The sequence below is a fragment of the Malus sylvestris genome, chromosome 16 (genome assembly GCF_916048215.2).
Source record: "Malus sylvestris chromosome 16, drMalSylv7.2, whole genome shotgun sequence".
NCBI lineage: Eukaryota > Viridiplantae > Streptophyta > Magnoliopsida > Rosales > Rosaceae > Malus > Malus sylvestris.
This window is the reverse complement of record NC_062275.1, coordinates 14,240,422-14,257,226: the sequence shown is the minus strand read 5'-3', so window position 1 is coordinate 14,257,226 and position 16,805 is coordinate 14,240,422. Positions and strand designations below refer to the sequence as shown.

The 16,805-nt window shown below is 39.0% G+C and overlaps 2 protein-coding genes and 1 non-coding gene across 8 annotated transcripts; 1 reads left to right on the top strand and 2 right to left on the bottom strand.

The window, feature by feature from the left end:
* Positions 1-315: 315 nt before the first annotated feature.
* Positions 316-6,580, bottom strand: LOC126608158 (uncharacterized). 5 transcript variants are annotated; one of them, XM_050275966.1, is made up of 10 exons: positions 6,140-6,580; positions 5,227-5,799; positions 4,617-4,673; positions 4,117-4,209; positions 1,796-4,038; positions 1,447-1,716; positions 1,289-1,369; positions 1,041-1,152; positions 735-801; positions 316-582 (listed from the first exon to the last, which is right to left on the bottom strand). In XM_050275966.1, the coding sequence occupies exons 1-10, from the start codon at positions 6,252-6,254 to the stop codon at positions 486-488; spliced, it is 3,708 nt and encodes a 1,235-aa protein (XP_050131923.1). In that variant the 5' UTR covers positions 6,255-6,580; the 3' UTR covers positions 316-485. The 5 variants fall into 5 exon arrangements, with proteins under 5 accessions (XP_050131923.1, XP_050131921.1, XP_050131924.1 ...); XM_050275964.1 differs by having other exon boundaries at positions 1,796-4,209; positions 5,227-5,592; positions 5,647-5,799; XM_050275967.1 differs by having other exon boundaries at positions 4,126-4,209; positions 6,140-6,579.
* Positions 6,581-6,739: 159 nt separating this feature from the next.
* Positions 6,740-6,811, top strand: TRNAP-UGG (transfer RNA proline (anticodon UGG)). The gene has a single exon. It is a non-coding gene; the product is annotated as a tRNA-Pro (tRNA).
* Positions 6,812-8,298: 1,487 nt separating this feature from the next.
* Positions 8,299-13,316, bottom strand: LOC126608159 (uncharacterized). Of its 2 annotated transcripts, XM_050275969.1 has the most exons (3): positions 13,149-13,316; positions 12,470-12,582; positions 8,299-11,649 (listed from the first exon to the last, which is right to left on the bottom strand). In XM_050275969.1, exon 3 carries the CDS (start codon positions 11,489-11,491, stop codon positions 8,627-8,629), a length of 2,865 nt encoding a protein of 954 aa, XP_050131926.1. In that variant the 5' UTR covers positions 11,492-11,649; positions 12,470-12,582; positions 13,149-13,316; the 3' UTR covers positions 8,299-8,626. The 2 variants fall into 2 exon arrangements, with proteins under 2 accessions (XP_050131926.1, XP_050131925.1); XM_050275968.1 differs by lacking the exon at positions 12,470-12,582 and having other exon boundaries at positions 13,149-13,315.
* Between the last annotated feature and the right edge of the window lie 3,489 nt (positions 13,317-16,805).

Below are 16,805 nucleotides of genomic sequence, written 5' to 3'. Positions count from 1 at the left end.
CGCGTCCACCTTGGTAGGATTTGAAGTGAGACGTTTCCTTCACTAATCCATCTTCTACTTTCAACTTGGATACGATTGGAAGTTGATTTCCATTTCTTCCTTCAACATAATCTAATCCAATCCAATACGCACCAAACTAGGCCTAAAAGTACAAGATTTATAACGTTGACAATCATAAGTTGATTTATCTAATAGCATCATCGTCCCTCCCGAGTAATCAAGAATATTCTTGTGGTAAAAAAATAATTTACGTTACACAGTAAGCAAATCTTTACATGCAGTAAACAGTAACTAGCCACATCACCCGGTAAAAAAGGGAGAACAAAGAAACCTTCTCATATATTTGCAAGTAGTACGGTTATATACAACATGGAGATACTTACAGGGAAGATATAAAAAAGAAAACTCAATTAGTAATGCCTAACCGTATAAAGGAAGAAAGATATTTGAAAAAAAAAAAAAAAGATGGACAAATATAATTGACCTTATTTATTTTTTGTCACAGGGAGGAACTTACTGCCATCTTTCCTTAGCCATATGGTCGAACGGGTTTTCTTAACTTGATCCGTGAAGAGGCGATGCCTGCCACATCATTTGTGCAAGCGTGTTAGGAAAACCAAGATACGAATCCTCGATACACATAATCTTTAGTTTTTTCCATTATTTTAAAGAGGACAAGAACAATAGATATTACTTTCGAACAATAAAGATGAAATCCTGGAAGTAAAACTAACCTTTCAAACTCCAGCTTCTGAGTAACAATCCCATTCAATAGCAACTCTGAGCTGTAAACTGTAGCTCCTGAAAATATAAAGCAGTGTCAAAAAAAAAAAAAACCTCGTATTCTTATAGGGGTGTGATATTAGCACACCCATTTTTACTTCTCACACACCCTTCTAATTTTTGACCATCGGATCGGATGAATTGAAGAAGATCAACAGACAGAAATTAACAAAGGATGTGAGAGAAGTAAAAATAGGTGTGTGAATAGCACCCCGCTTCTTATAAATACTTGGTAAATAAAAGCCATGGCTGATAACCTTTTTCGAGTATAGGCACACAAATTTCATAATCTTCTTCACAAGATAGAACCAACAGATCATCTGGAATTTTATCAGCCTCCAAAACAGATCTACCAATTCTTTCTATAGCCTAATGAGCATTTCGAACAGAATCAAAATCATTTCTGGAATTAATGGCAATCAAAAGCTCAGATAAAAACAGGATGAACTTTATACGTGCGTGTTGCTGTGTATGCATGTGTGAAGAGAAAGAAAGAAAACCATACCTGGCCATGGACTGCTTTGACCAGACTTGAAATTATTTCTTTACCAGGCTTCGTAGTTGGGGTGATGAAGACTTTACGACCCTGCAAAATCATGTGTTAATGGGAATGCAATATAAGTCTAATCTTTCTGGGCGCACCAACATAAACATAATATTTACCTCCAGAAGTGGATGCTGGCACGCACGTACCAACGAAGTCGGCATGTTAAAGCCAAACTCCTTCTCCTTCTTGGTATCCCTTAGTATATAGTTTTTCTCATCGATGAAACAACTAGCTTGTCCACAGCTATCGAGCCATAAATGCGTCACCACTGGTTTTCCAGCAGCAATAGCTTCTAACATATTCCTCGTACGCACAAATTGATCTGCTATGAAGTGTGTGGCATCTGTCATAGAGGATGCTACAGAAACTCCTAGTCGGGCCAAAATCTGCAAAAAAAGATTTGCAGATAAGATTAGTTTAGAACTTGCATGTTTAAAAAAAGACTGAACTCACTCACAAAATAACCTTTTTCTGATGCTTAATTACATAGTCATCCAAGTGGTGGCTATACAATACTCGAACTTCTGTCATATCTCTCCTCTTCCTTAAATCCTTTGATGCTGAAGTTGGTGTATGCCCATTTGCACTTAAGTCACGGATTTCTTTCAAAAGACTTGGCCTTGAAGGGGTATTCTTGCATGACTGTTTGAAATATTCATTACCCATACAAACTGGAGATGCATCATTGACAGGCACCTTACTGTTAACTGGAGTAGCACAAGCTGAATCCAGTGGTTTGCATTTCCCTAGCGGGGATTCATCCCTCATTTTTGTAGCAGAAGACGGATTTGCATCACTCGCCCTGTCAAGAATTCCAACTGCCTCTCCACCAGTTGTAATCTCTGATATCATTATCCCATCCTTATGAGAAGAATTACAATGAAGAGGAGCTTTCCAAGGATCAGTTTTTAAACTTCGACGTGCAAATTTTCTAGCACAATTCTTGTCACCACGTGTAGCCGATCGGGTTCTTCTTGTTGACTTTACATCAACAAAAATGCTTTGAGCAGCACCCTGCGGTCTTGTGTGCCTAGTGACACGTTGTCCAACTTTGTCTGGCTGAACAGATGGGGTCGGTGGATCATTTAAGTTATCAGGCCCATAAACCTGATCAGATAACTTTCTCCTAGATCTTTTTCCTTTGGGGAAGCTTAAAGCATCCAATTTGATGCCATTGCAAATAGCTTCAAACTTGAGATCTGAACCATGATGTTGGCTTGGTTTATGATTTCCAACTTCTCCGGATCGATTGGGACCCGATTTTGAAGATTTTGCATTCAACGCATTAGCCACCTGAACACCTGTAAAACTAATTATTTTTTCTCTAGTTGCAACATCCTCTGTTTGAGAGCTTGACTCTTCTCCACAATCACTGGATGCATCGTCAGCTTTCTTTAACTGATTTACCACCATAGACCGTCTAGTTCGACGTGCAATCGGCGTAAACGTACCAACATCCTGTCGTAAATGCTTTTTTATAGATCCTTCTGTTCTTAGGTCAATAGCAACAGAAGGCATTTTCTCCATGTTTCTGTTCCCAATGATGTTAAGAAGCTTTATAGCATTGGACTTCCCCTTCTTTGATTTTGCCATCACCACCTTTGTTTCACACTCCTTCCTGGTATTCTTAGAATATTCCAGAGGTGAAACTGAAGAATGTTTACTTGATCTGCCACCAACCCTCATTTTCTTTGCTTGTTGAGTTTCTCGGGAAACCCCTGCATCAGTAAAACGCCCTCTTTTTCGAGAAGACTGTTTCGTTGAACAAGTTCTATTCTTTGATTTTTCTCCCATCGAACTTTCAGGAGAACTCTGATTTCCTTGAGCATCTTGATAGTCATCACTAGCATCACAATTGGAAATCCCTTCGCCATAACACAAGGCTTCTATAGCTTCAGCTGCCATTTGAGTATCAAAGCCTACATTCATCATTTCAGGTGCATCGTTCTTATTAATATTAGCATCCAACTTCTCTCTAGGGGAGTCATTGTTAAACTGTTCATCAAACTCACTGACGAGATTCTTTTTATGTTTCATTTCATCTTCATGTGCTGTCTTCTTGTCGACATTTGAATTATGCAACAATAGTTTTGAATCAGAATGAACTACACTTATTCTCTTGTTCTTTCCTTGTAATTGTTTTTTGCGATCCTTCTCCGCATCCTGTCTTTTTTCTTTGGACTTCTGGGGTTGGGGAAGAGATCTCCACCCATGGCTTCTGCCATCAAAGAAGTCTGCTTTTCTTCGGCGGAAAAATTCACCTCCTTCTTCATCCTCGCGGCTATCATCCCAATCGAAAATCCCTTTATCTATGCTTTTGTCATTGGCTTTCTTGGCCAAAGTTTGTGGCCCTTTTGCACTTGAGACAAATCTTGAATTGTCCCTTGCACTCTTTCCATGGCCAACTTCTTTATTAGACTCATCAAGATTATTTTGGAGGAATTTATCCACAAAATCAAGTGCATTAGCCTGTGATAATTCACCTGGTTCTTGAGAGTCAATATAGCTCAACCCTGCCAAATTACTAGGAAACTGAAGCAAATCTTCAGCTTCTTCATCACTAGCGCTGTTATGAGAAATTTCCGTGTTTTCAGCATCTGAATACTCAGTAAAAAGTTTTCTCGCTGTTGAACTACCAGTCCTCCATTTGTTCTCATTCCTTGAATCATGTTCCTCGTTGACTTCTTCCCCATCTATGGTCGAACCCCCTAAAAGAGATACTGCATTATCTTTCCCGGAAAGTTGATTCAAAGATTGGTTATTACTTGGAACAGAACGAGACTCACTGTCGGTACCATTCAAAGCAGTACTGTGAGCTGCTAGACCGGAGGCCTGTAAGGATGCTGCATGGACTGAGGTAAATTGCATATGCACAGAACCTGAGCAAAATGGGTAGATTGACATAATAGTTCATATTAGGAGTGTATTATATTATTCCATTGAGCAATCATGAACTCTGACTTCCAGATGTAAGTAGCTGGAAAATAAATTCAGACCATGTTTCCTTTATATTTATTTTGTTTTTGTAGAAAATCAAGTAATCATAATACAAACTAGGCCCAGATAGATATTTGCACTTTGAAATAAGAAATCAATTGTATGCTCAAACAAACCGGCAGCACCATAAACCAAAACCAGTTGAGCAAAATATATAATTGATACGGATTCCATGCAATTTGAAGGAGTTAATACACAAGATCCTAGCATCCATATTCCATACAATTTTACCAAATTTTTTATTAAAAAAATGCACTGTCTAACTATGAAGAAGCAGGATAGCTCATACCTGGTCCCAGTTCCGGGGAGCCGTCATCCACAGGTGTTGCAGCAGAAACATGGAGCCCTAAAACATAAAACCCCAACTTACTTTTATGAATTAGCACATAAATTTACATGCACAATTTATTAAAAGAAACTTCATGTGAATTCAAGATTAAATAAAACATTCCAAAACCAAGGAATGATATTTCATTCAATAAGTAGGAAAATGTTCTAATTTGCAATCCATGAGCCCATTATGTAATTCACTCTGCCAGAAGCTCATCATTGAAATAGTAGATAAAGCAAAGAATTATGCAGCTATGCATATTCAAGCTTTAGACCGCAAATGAAGCTAAAGATTACGGGCTTCGGTTTCTAATGAGTTCACTGGAATATCGCTTTCCTTTATTTAGATTGGAAATCAGCTATTTGTTAGTCTGGTTGTGTTTTTGTTTTAGGCTGTTGCTTGTTTTTGTTTGCTTGGTTTTGTGGTCCTTGTTGTGGTAGCGGTGTTTGGGCTGGTCTGCTAGACCACCCTCTCTATTTACTTCTTTTTCCCTAACAAAATTGTCTCTTTACCAAAAAAAAAAATAAGGTAAGGACTAGCATTCTTGTCTAGATTAAAGAGGTCAAACCTGCATTGTGTTGCTTGTCGATCAAATGATTGGCTTGCTCCGTTAACCCATTTTCACTATTTTCACAAGGAGTGCGGCAAATATTCTCCTCATTCATTAATTGACCAGAACCTCTCTGTACCGATTCATTGTCAGTTAGATCCTTACTATCATCCAAAACTTCAGTTGCATCCGACTCTTCACTGTCACTGACAACTACATCATCAAACTCTAATAACTGAGTATCCTCCATGTTCGCAAAGCAGTTGATATCATCCAACACTTGTGTTTCACCACTGAAATCCACTGCTTGTGTTTCACCACCGAAATCCATCGCTTGTGTTTCCCCGCCCAAATCCAATACTTGGGTTTCGCCACCAAAATCCAATACTTGGGTTTCGCCACCAAAATCCAATACTTCGGTTTCGCCACCAAAATCCATTACTTGGGTTTCGGTTGCGAAATCCATTAATTGGGTTTCATCACCAAAATCTACCATTTGGGTTTCAAATGCATCTTCAACTGGAACAGTATCATCAGACGGCACAATGTCTCGCACTAACTCATCCGCATCCATCGATATGCCCTTCTCATCTAATTTTCAATAAAACAAAATGAAGAAAAGAAATCTCAATAGCAATTGTAATCCTAAACCAAAAGACAACAGCATTCATATCCCAAAATGCGCGAAAATCATACTAAAACACAGCCAAATAAAAATTCTCACATAGATATGCACAATTTCAAGAGAACATATGCGCAAACATGTAAAAATCTTACTTTTCCATGAAAAAATTCAGAGAAAAACCTCAACAGAAATTGTTGAATCGCAAATTTTACCATGCGAACATGAATTTAACAAATTTGACTCCTTGTCTATATATTCACATTAAAATTACCATAAAGGACAAAACTTTAACTAAAAAATAGTTACCGGACAATGAAGGGCTTGAAATCTGAGTATCAATGGGCTCGGTATCGGCGCAGTCGGCGAGTGAGTTTTTCTCCATCGGCTTGATTTCGTCGTGGCCGTCCCAGAGGGAACCCATTTCAACTCTTATCGGATACCAGATCAGAATCCACCGGAACCCTAGAAAAAAAGCATCGAAATTTCAGAAGGAAAAAATACGAAAAAAGAAAAACAAAAATTGATGGCGACGATCGAAAGTGGGGTAGGAAGTATGCGGAAGTGAGAAGCGAAAGACGATCAATTGGGGAAAGAGAGGGAGCGAGAGAGTGAAAGATTAGGGTTTTTGGAGGTGGAGGGAAAATAGTGGGGGGAGTGATGGGGGCCGTGGGAAATTTTGGAGGGAAAATGAAGGAGTGGAACACCGTGTGAGTGTCTGCTATAATCGGCAACTTGTCCTTCATCTACGTTTCTCTCTTCTCTTTTACTTTTCCGACCGTAAATAAAAATACCACGGAAACTTTCACCCCTTACCAGGAAACGATCAAATCAAAATCCAACGGCTGAAAATCATCACCTTAAATTCCTAATGTAGAGTATGCTAAATGATAATGGAATACCATGACCGGCCGTTTGGTCTAGTGGTATGATTCTTGCTTTGGGTGCAAGAGGTCCCGAGTTCGATTCTCGGAACGGCCCCTTTTTATTTTTGTTTCTCCTTTTATTTTATTTTAATCTTTAAATAGGGGAAGAAGTTGATCCGATGTGTGGGATTATTTGGAAGTTGTTGGTTCTAGAAATCAACCAAGAAATTGGTAACAATCACTTCTTTTCATCGTTAATGATTCATATTCAAAACCTCGAAGAAGTAAAAGCCTAAGTTTTTGGAGTTCAAAACTTCAAGTCCAACACAAGTGGCGACGCCACAAGAAGATAGTAGGGAAATAAGTTAGAATTAAAATAGGTCGTTCAGAGCTTGATTCCTCCAGCGTAACAACAAAAGAAGTAAAAAAGTCTTGCGTAATTTGACAAGTCTTAGTAAAAAGATAAACTTGCATGCATGCAACCGAAAACTAATATGACGCCTAAACTTGCATGCAGAACATATTTTGATCATAACCAGTTTCAACCGTTTATACACAATACTACTGTGGGACTATATAATCCCAAGTACAACAAACATAAGCACACTCCAAAACTTCACTGTCCAATGACTTTGCAAAAATCTATGAAGCAATCAGGGAACAAACATGCATTATCACTTATCACGCTTAACATGCATCAAGATTCAGTCAAAGAAAAAAATAGAGAAGTAATCAATTTTTCTTTCTTCTCTCTCAATTTTTCTTGTTTCCTCCACAAACCCTAATTTTTTCTCCAATTGTTTCCTCCATCTCCAATTTTTTTTTCCTGACACCCATACACTCATCCCTTCACTCTTCCCACCCCTCTTTCACTCACTCTCCCCATCCCCAAATTAAAAATCCAAACAAATAAATAACGAAATTTTAGACAAGAGAAGCTTACCAAAGGAAGGAGGGAAGGCGACAACGGTGTTTCTGGCGTTGAGACTGACGGAGAGAGAGGAAAAGGAGGAGGAAGAGGTGCAGCAGCAGGCAACAGAGGAAGAGGGCGTGTGAGAGAGTCTGAAAGTGTTTTGTGAGAGGTGTGCGAGAGAGTCTAAAAGTGTGAGGAAGGCAGGAGAAAGGAGGGCAATGTTGGCAAATTGAAAAATTCATTAATAAAATTAATGTAGCTCTGTGTTTTTCACAATAAGCTGCTTTTTGCAGCTTTCGGTTTATAGCTTTTTTTCATCTAAAACTTTGAAATAAATCTATTTTGGGGTGTTTACCAAATACTAAAAACTCTCCCAACTTTTTTTTATACCCATTTTTTTTAAAATCATCTCAGTACCAAACCAGTACTAAGGCTATCCCAAACAAACTTGTTGGAAGAACGGCTACAAAACATAGCCTGGTACGGAAAAGGAAAAGCTAATACTTTGTGTATTTTTTTTTTTTTTTTGACAAACGATAGATTTGAAGATTATATAATAGATTAGGAGTCGACAGAGTTTGAACTCACGTCATTATGCAAGGGCAACACTCCTCCCAACCATTGTGACAAAGAGCCACCCGTAGAAAAGCTAATACTTTTAACACCAAAGTAAAAAGCTAACAGAAGCATTTATCTAGGAAGACGAGGTTGTTCTTGTTCATCAGAGAATTCAAATACGAGGTTCCAGTTACAAGAAAAAAAATTTCAGTTTCTTTCACTGTCGACCAATATTTCAGCATAGGTAGCCCAGGGTTCAGTGAAAATTCAAGGGTATATAAACAAGAAATTCAGAATATGCAACACAAAACCAGCAGAGCCACCTCCTTCTTCACCAAGGACCAAAAGCCGGCTGCAAAATGTGCCTGCCTCGTCATTCCAATCAATAGACGGCTTCATTTCCCACAGCGGCATTCTGGGAAAAGGCCTATGAAGCAAAAGGCTAGTCTGATTACCAACTCAAGTCTGACTGAAGAAACGAAGCGGCAAAGCAGCCGGGTCAAGTTCCCAGCATCCTCTGAGGCTGCCGCCTTTTTCGTCTGTCAGCTGGAAAGATGGAATCATGTGAGAAAACCTCAGTAGCTCAACCCCACGGACGGTCATGGTTTCAGCTGATCCTCCTTTCGCCCGAGTCTTGAAAACCGAGTTGAAACCATCCACACGCTCTAAAATCAAGACCTCTCTTTGCAAATCATTTTCAGTCTGCACCACGACAATGTCATACTCGCAGGTATCCAAGTCGGAACACGAGAAATGAGCTGTCCAGTTCTTATATAAAGCCCAAACCTCACCTCTGTGTGGATATATTTCAAAATCATTCTTACCAATAGAAACTGCATTTAACCGGTGTGAAAAGGACAGAGTAGAATCATAGTCCTGGAGTGGACCCCTTCTAACCCTAAATCTCCCGCAGCTGACGGGCATCTCCTCATCATGCCATCGGATCACATTGTCTGGTAGTAAGTTGGCAAGCCATGCAATATGCAATTTGGATCGGTGAATATCAATGCTCTTTATCTGGCCATAGTATTTTGGCAAGCCATCCTCATCACTATACAATGCCCAGATCTGACCAATCTCAAACTTTTCCAGAGATTTATCAGCATCAAAGTTGTAGAACTCAGCTTCCGGAATATCGATACCTTCTGGGGATGATCCTTTGGGAACATTACCATCTTCATTCCTTGTATCCGGAGATGCAGAAAAACCATTAGTACGAGTACTAGCCTCCGTTTTCCGTTCTCTAGAAACAGGAACTTCTTCAATATTAAAAGGCAAAGCGGCGGGATCAAGCTCAACAGATCCTAATGGAACTCCTACTCCTTCGTCACCAGTCAATGTATAAGATGGAACTCTGTGGGAAAACCTCAATAATTCTCCGGATGGAACTTGAAATGTGCCTTTCCCATCCTTAACCCTTCGAAAAACACTCACAAAGCTTTTCACCTTCTCCAAGAGTGCAACATATATTCCAACATCCTTAGAATAGTCTGACAAAATATCAACAAATTCATATTCAAAGTGCTTCTGATTGGAGTCCGGATCAGAGAACCACTTTATATCCCAGTTCTTGAAAATGGCCCAAGTCTCTCCCCTTCTTGGATATATCATGTAAGCACTTCTAATCTTCCCCCAAATCATCAAATGAGAGAACATGGGAAGATCTTTCGTGGTTTCAGAGTGACCTTGTCTGAATTTACCACAAGAAAATGGCAAGTCAGCTTTGGCCCATTTCTTTTCATTATCATCATCGGGGTCCGGCTCTAGCCAGGTTATCTGCAACTTGAACTCAGGTGAGTGAACTTTCTTGATTCTAGCATAGAATCTTGGCATCCCATTTCGAGTATCATAAATAGCCCACACCTGCCCAGCTTCAAAGAGTTCTTCTTTCCGGTACCTCTCAAAGTCGTTGAAATCACTATCAGGGAAAGAATACAAGGGGTCTGGTTCTTGTTTCTCATTGGAGCTTTTATCTAATGGAGAATTCTCAAGACTTCTTTTCTTCGAATCGAATACTTTCACCCTTTCTTTAGCCCCAAACTTCTTTTCACCAACTCCCTTTGGCAAACACTCTTCAAAATAAGCACTTTCTTTCTGTTTCACCTTTTCCTCATCTCCTGTAGCGTCAGCAGCACGATCAGATTTATTATTCATGTTAGATTCCTCCTCTTTTAATGCGTCTTCATCTTCCTCTTCAGTGGCACAGGATGAACCACTCCTCTTCTCCCTTTTTGATAAAGGAGTGTCTTCACCATCACTTAGATGTTCCTTATAAGAAATGTTCTGCTTATGCCGTGAAGACCTCCGTGGTTGCTGCTCTCCATAAATTCCAGATTTCAAACCAGCCTGAAGAACAGCATCATTGATGACCATATCTTCTTCAGAATCACTGCTGCTTTCAGAGACACTGCTTTCACTGGATTCTACTACACGTTTCCTTTCTCTCTTACGCTTTACCTTTTCGGGGCGGACACCTGAAGAGCTACTTGCCTTTTTCTCTGTCTTTTGGAAAGGTTTCGCTTTGGAGTTCTCAGCTCCAACATTCCTCTGAAATGTCACTTCAGACATGTTAACATTCACTTTTTTTGGGGGGAATGCCTGCTGACTTAAGTTAGTTGGTGGTGGTGGTGGTGGTGCTCCACCTGGCACATTTGTGTCATATGCAATGAAGGGCTTACCGCAGCCTTGACAACGAAGAGATCTAAGAAGAACTTCTCTATAATACTGGTACTTAACTGAACAAAATGGGCAGGCAGTCCAAAAAGTGGATCGGGCATCTGAATACCCTGGTGGAAAAGGCTGCTGTTGCTGTTGGCTCTGGAGATTGACGCCTGAAAAGTTGCCTCTGGAGTTGTTTTGAACTCCAGGATTTGAGTTCCAACTCGCCCTCTGCGGGGGCTGATGTGGTACACCTGTTTTACTCACAGAAGTCTTGCGTTTCAGGTCATGCATGCTCCGTTTGTCACGGTCCAAAAGTACTCTTTGAGCTTCACCTATCAGCTTAAAAGCAGCTTCTGCACCGGAAAACTTATTTTTATCAGGATGAAGTTGGAGAGCAAACTTCCTGTACTGCTTCTTAATTGTTATCTCATCCGCTGTTTGATCAATCTGAAGGATGCCATACCAGTCCATCTCAGTCCCAAATAATTTCTCAGCAGAGCAATGCACATCACAAACCATAAGCATCTGAGATATATTCTCCAGATCAGAATAGAGTTGTTGCGCCTTTATAGCAATCTTACGAGCCCCCACGAAATCCTTGCTCTGCATCTTCTTCTCAGCAATCGACTTGGCCCTAATGGCCTCCTCCTTATTGCAATCCATCACTAATCTGGAGAACCTGAGTTCACTTAAGCTGATTTAATGGTGCATAAAGCAACAGGAAACACTATAACCCCAAAAGCATGCTTCTTTATTGAAAAAAAGCCAAGTTTGATTTCCGTTCAATATCACAAGTCACATCCAGTTGAACCCTGCCAATTCTGCATCAACTTAAGAGTTAGGACCAATTAAAAGCCTTTAATCAACGTAAAGAAAAATAAACAAGGTGCAAGCGATTACATGTGTGCAACATTTCACCCCCAGTATTACTTATTAAGTTGACATTCAAATTAAAGAAAGGCAATGTAAAATGCATTTTTTTGCAGTTTAATAGTAAATCACTAAGCACCTACTTATGTGGTGAAACTTGAAAAAGGTCGGAGATGAAAAACAAAACAAAATCCTGAGTAATAACCAAATAAACCACGCAAATATTTTCATCACATATTAGAAAGCACTTGGTGCGATGGCAAGTGCCTTCGCCCATGAGCGGTAGGTCTTGGGTTTGAGACTTGGGAGCAGCCTCTCCATAAACGGGGGTAAGGCTAGCCGACATTCACCTCTCCCAGACCCTGCGTAAAGCGGGAGCCTTGTGCATTGGGTACGACCTTTATTAGAAAGCAACTCAACGAACTCCATAAGCCACCCAGAACAACATTCAAAATAATTAAGGAAAAACAGGAAACCATGGTTAAAACTGAAAAATAAATATAGAAAACCCACAATACAATGAATTGCTTTCTCAGGAAAACCATAAAATAATAAAACATTACGAATTAAAATAAAGGAAGATATAAGAAGGCGAAATACACAACAAAATATATCCCATTTCCCGGAGCTAGACATAACCGCTTATCTCAGAGTCCCCTCTCAACAGTCTCTTTGGAACCCAAATGAAACCTTGAATTTATAGAATTTCAATTCCAAATATTTATCCTCATACTTCAAAGACCATCTCCAACTGAGACAATTGTAAATTACCTCAACCCGAACAAATACGAATCTGTACAGCGGACGATTGTCTACAGCCGGTACAATACAGAAAATTTGGTCCAACTACAAGGGTTGGTCCTATGCTAAACTACCAAACTAACCTGCAGCAATTACGACTTGTAAGTTTTATTTTGACAATAATAAACATTGAACTCTGTCCTAAACATTTAAATTTCATTCACAAATGAATTCATTTGCAGATAATCCAAACTTTTTTTTTTTTTTTGCCATTTGGTCCCGGAAAGTATGACAGTTCACTTTATAAACCAAAAACATTATACCAATTGCTCCCACAACGAAGCCTTAACCCACATGCAATCCAAACCCAAAAGAACCCATAACATCACAGTCCAAAACGGGAAGCAAAACCCTTGTAAAAATTAGTAATATGGGGATGCAGAACCCTAATTTTACCCAAAATTCAACAAATAATCTCAAAAAGTTTGCAAACTTTGAAAAATTACTGTAATTTGTTGACATATTTGAATCGCAAAAACAGACCCCCAAAAGTATGCGTAATTTAATACATCGAACAATCAGAGTCAAACATCGTTCTTCAAGCTAAAGGTGGAAGCTTGAACAACGTTGGGAAAACACCAAAAAGTGATAAAAATGTCGCAACGAATTCAGAAACTAAAAAAAAGGGTTTTGGAAAAGAAGCGCTTACTCGTTTGTTTTGGCTGAGAAATCATAGAGCCGGATTTGGGAGACACAGGATTCTGGAGGGACCTGGGGTTTTCAGAAGTGAGCAAGAAGATGACCTATGATACTTCGGCTTATTTCTCTAATGCCACTCATTCAGTCATTTGGGTTTATTGGTAATTAGAGTTGTAATTTAATTCAAATTCAGGGGTATTTTGTTTGGTGAATTTTTCGATTAGTCCCTTGCTCTGCCCAATGTCGTTTGTAAAAGAACGTACTTCGTTCGGAGAAAGGGAAATCTTGTGATTAAACTTCATTGACATTGAACTGAAATTACAATTCTAGCCTCTCTGAAATTACCAAAAAGTACATTCATCAATTAGGGCATAGGGATTATCAATGCGCGGGCCCAGCCCAACTCTTAATGTTGGGCTCGAGCCCGGCTTAGGTTGGACCATTTTGGGCCTAGGGATATTTCGGGTCGAGTATGCTTCTGGTTCTAAAGCCTTAGCTAAAACTCGTTAACATGAATCAAAGTAAGTCCGTATAACAAAAATATGCTTATATAGAAAGGCAGAAATTGAACTCATTACTTTGGGTGTAATGGTGAATGCTCTTAACCGTATAAGCTACAACTCTTTTCCAAATACAAAGGGCCAGTTTGGGATTGTTGTGTTTAAAAAAAAAAAAAACTACTTATGTTGTGCATTAAATATAATTAGCTGAAAAATAAAGTGGTTGAGTGTTTGATAAATTGTATTTTTAAAAGTGGTGTGAGTATGAAAAGCAATATAAAAACGTTAGTAAATTTTAATGTAAAAGCAGTAACAAAAATAGACATGATAGTGTGGGCGATGGTGATGATAATGGTGGCGAGGCCAATGGTTGTGATGGTGGTGGTGGTGATTCCAATAAAAGGGTGTGGTGGTTGGGTTACAGAAGTAACAATGATGGTAAGGGAGGCGACAACGGCGATGGTGGCAGTTATGGTTGTGATGGCAGTGGTGACGGTGGCGACAACGATGGTATTAGCAGTTGTGGTGGTAGTGGCGGCAGGTATGGTTGTGGTGATGGTGGTGGTGGTGGTGGCAACAATGATGGTAGCAATGGAAATGGTAGTGTAAGAGGATAGGGTTTCTAATAGTTGGTGGTGGTCACTTTGTTTTCTAAGGATAAAATGTGTATAGAATAATGAATAATGTCAATTTAAAAAATTAATGAGCATATAACATGAATTAAAAATATTCATTAAAGGCTCAACTCTACTTTTTCTTAAAGCATCTTTTAAAAACAACTTTTAAAAGTTTTTGTTTGAAGACCATTACTTTTAAAATAATTAGAGTATTTTATTACTATCAAACATTTTTTTAATGCTTAACTTTAAAGTGAAACAAATTTTTTTTTTTTATAAAAATAACCTAAATAAGATATATAATAATAGAACTGGGTTTGATACGTTTACCGAACCAAAAATAGGATATTGATTAACGTACCAAACCTTACATATACTAATATTAGTTACCATTGTCGTGCCGCAAGTATGTCGAATGAGTTGGTTGGTAAGGTTGGTATTGGTCCTGTCAATTAATTTAGCATGTGATTGTTTCATTTGGACCCAAAATTTATTTTTTGTTTTAAGATTCCTAACTATTTTCTTCCAGCCGAAAACCCTTTTTTTTTTTTTTTTTGGTGAAGGCCTTAAAAAGTGTAACATACACATTAAGATGTTACCTAACACCATCTTTAAATTTTTTATGTAGTCGTACAAGACACCAAAAAGGAACCCAACTTTTGAACCAAACCAAAAGGCATCAAGGTTTTTTTTATTTTTTTTAAATTTTTTTAACAAAGGGTAGATTCATTACCGAAAAGAACAAGTACAACAATGGCCCAAAAACAAGTTGAGCATAAATAGAAAAGATGGACCATAAACAACCAGATGACAAAGCTCCAAAGCCAGCCTTGCCCAGCAGTGAGCACACATAAACAAACTCTTTGCACCCAAAATGTGCCCATTTTTACTTATTTAGGCCATTGGAGTAAAATATAGTATTTGAAGGATTAATATGCAAGAAAGCTAACTTGGAAAGATATTTGGCTACAAGTGGATGAGTTTGGCACTATAATATTGTTTTTCCCATTTGTTTGGGTGGTGGAGGTTTGTCAAGTCTTTGTTTAATCAAGATACATGCATGTATTGCAAGTGGATGGGAGAGCTTTCGGATAAGGATAATATGAAAGAAGCCAACTTGCTTCTTTTAATTGTTAGTTTATTACAAGTTGGGGAGACATGTACTAAAAATATGTGGTGGAGATGCAAGTTTCCCTTTTAAATATTATTTCTACGTGCAAGTTGGCAAAAGCAATGCAAGCTGCCCAAGTTTCTTTCGGGCAAGTACAAGGTTTTCAGCATGTGGCTCTTTTCAGATCTCTATTTAAAGGGGCAGATGCACAAGGATTATGGACACTCAATCAAACAAACAAATACAAGCATTCATCCTTTTCAGGATTAGCCCTCACAAAAGCCATCTTTTGTCTAGTTTATTAGTTCTGCTGCTCACTTGTAGTATCGATCTCCTTTGTAGTTTTCATGTACAACTCATTTTCAGTCATTTAAATTACAACCAATCTGCAATATTAGTCACTTTCCTCAGTCATTTACATTTCCGAGCAACCTTGTCATTTACATATTGTTCTATCTCTCCATATAAGTAAAGTCCTTATTTTTAAGGCAAAGAAAGAACCTTGATTTGAGCAACTCCCACTCAAATTGCACAATATCTTGATTTGAAGTCAAAAGGCGCAACCTCAGTCATTCAAATCCTGTCTACTAGTAGTGGCACGCCCGCACCCACCAATCTCGTATGTGAAGTAAATCCCCAGCTTGCCTGCGAGGCCCATGACACATTTAAGGAGCAAACACAAACCACACGAAAAACCCTAGAAAGCTAAGCTTCCTGAAGTTGCAAACGCAGGCACCAGAAAACCACATGACGATCATCTCGATCTAGCTCCCTCCACAAGTAATCAGGATCACGCAAGAAAGAACCCAATAATGGTGAAGAAAGAGGCTGCATCATCCTCCCAAGGACCAACACAAGGATTGTCGCCACGAGACCAAGGAAGCACGCTGGTAGAAAGAACTCACGAGCAACATCGCCAACAAGGGCAAACAACGGGGAGGACTAACAAGGGCCAAAAAGGATGGTGATGCGAACACCCGATCTTTAGCCAAAGCTAGGGCCGGCATCGATGCAAATCGATGAAAATGAAAACCACTCACACGGCGGTGAGAAAGACTCATTGGGGGAGAGAAGGCTCTCACAGGAGGAGAGAAGGACCACTCCAAATGCATCATTCACACACGTTTTGCAAAACTAAACTTCTTCTAGTAATCTACTATACCTATTACCTACCATCAACATTTATCATTATCATTCGCACATTTGGTATACCAGGCAGCAATTCATTAACATTCATGATACAAGTTAAAAGTTACAAAATAACGGCATTTTCAATCAAGAAACCCACATTTGCTGCCTTGCAAATTCTACACATGCACATGTGATGGTGGAAGTTGGTTATTTAAATCCCATATTTTTTTTTTTCTTAAACAAACGATATCATCTATACTTAAAGTTGGCCACTTGGCTAGCAAGATTGAAATGCTAAGTGGCCTCAA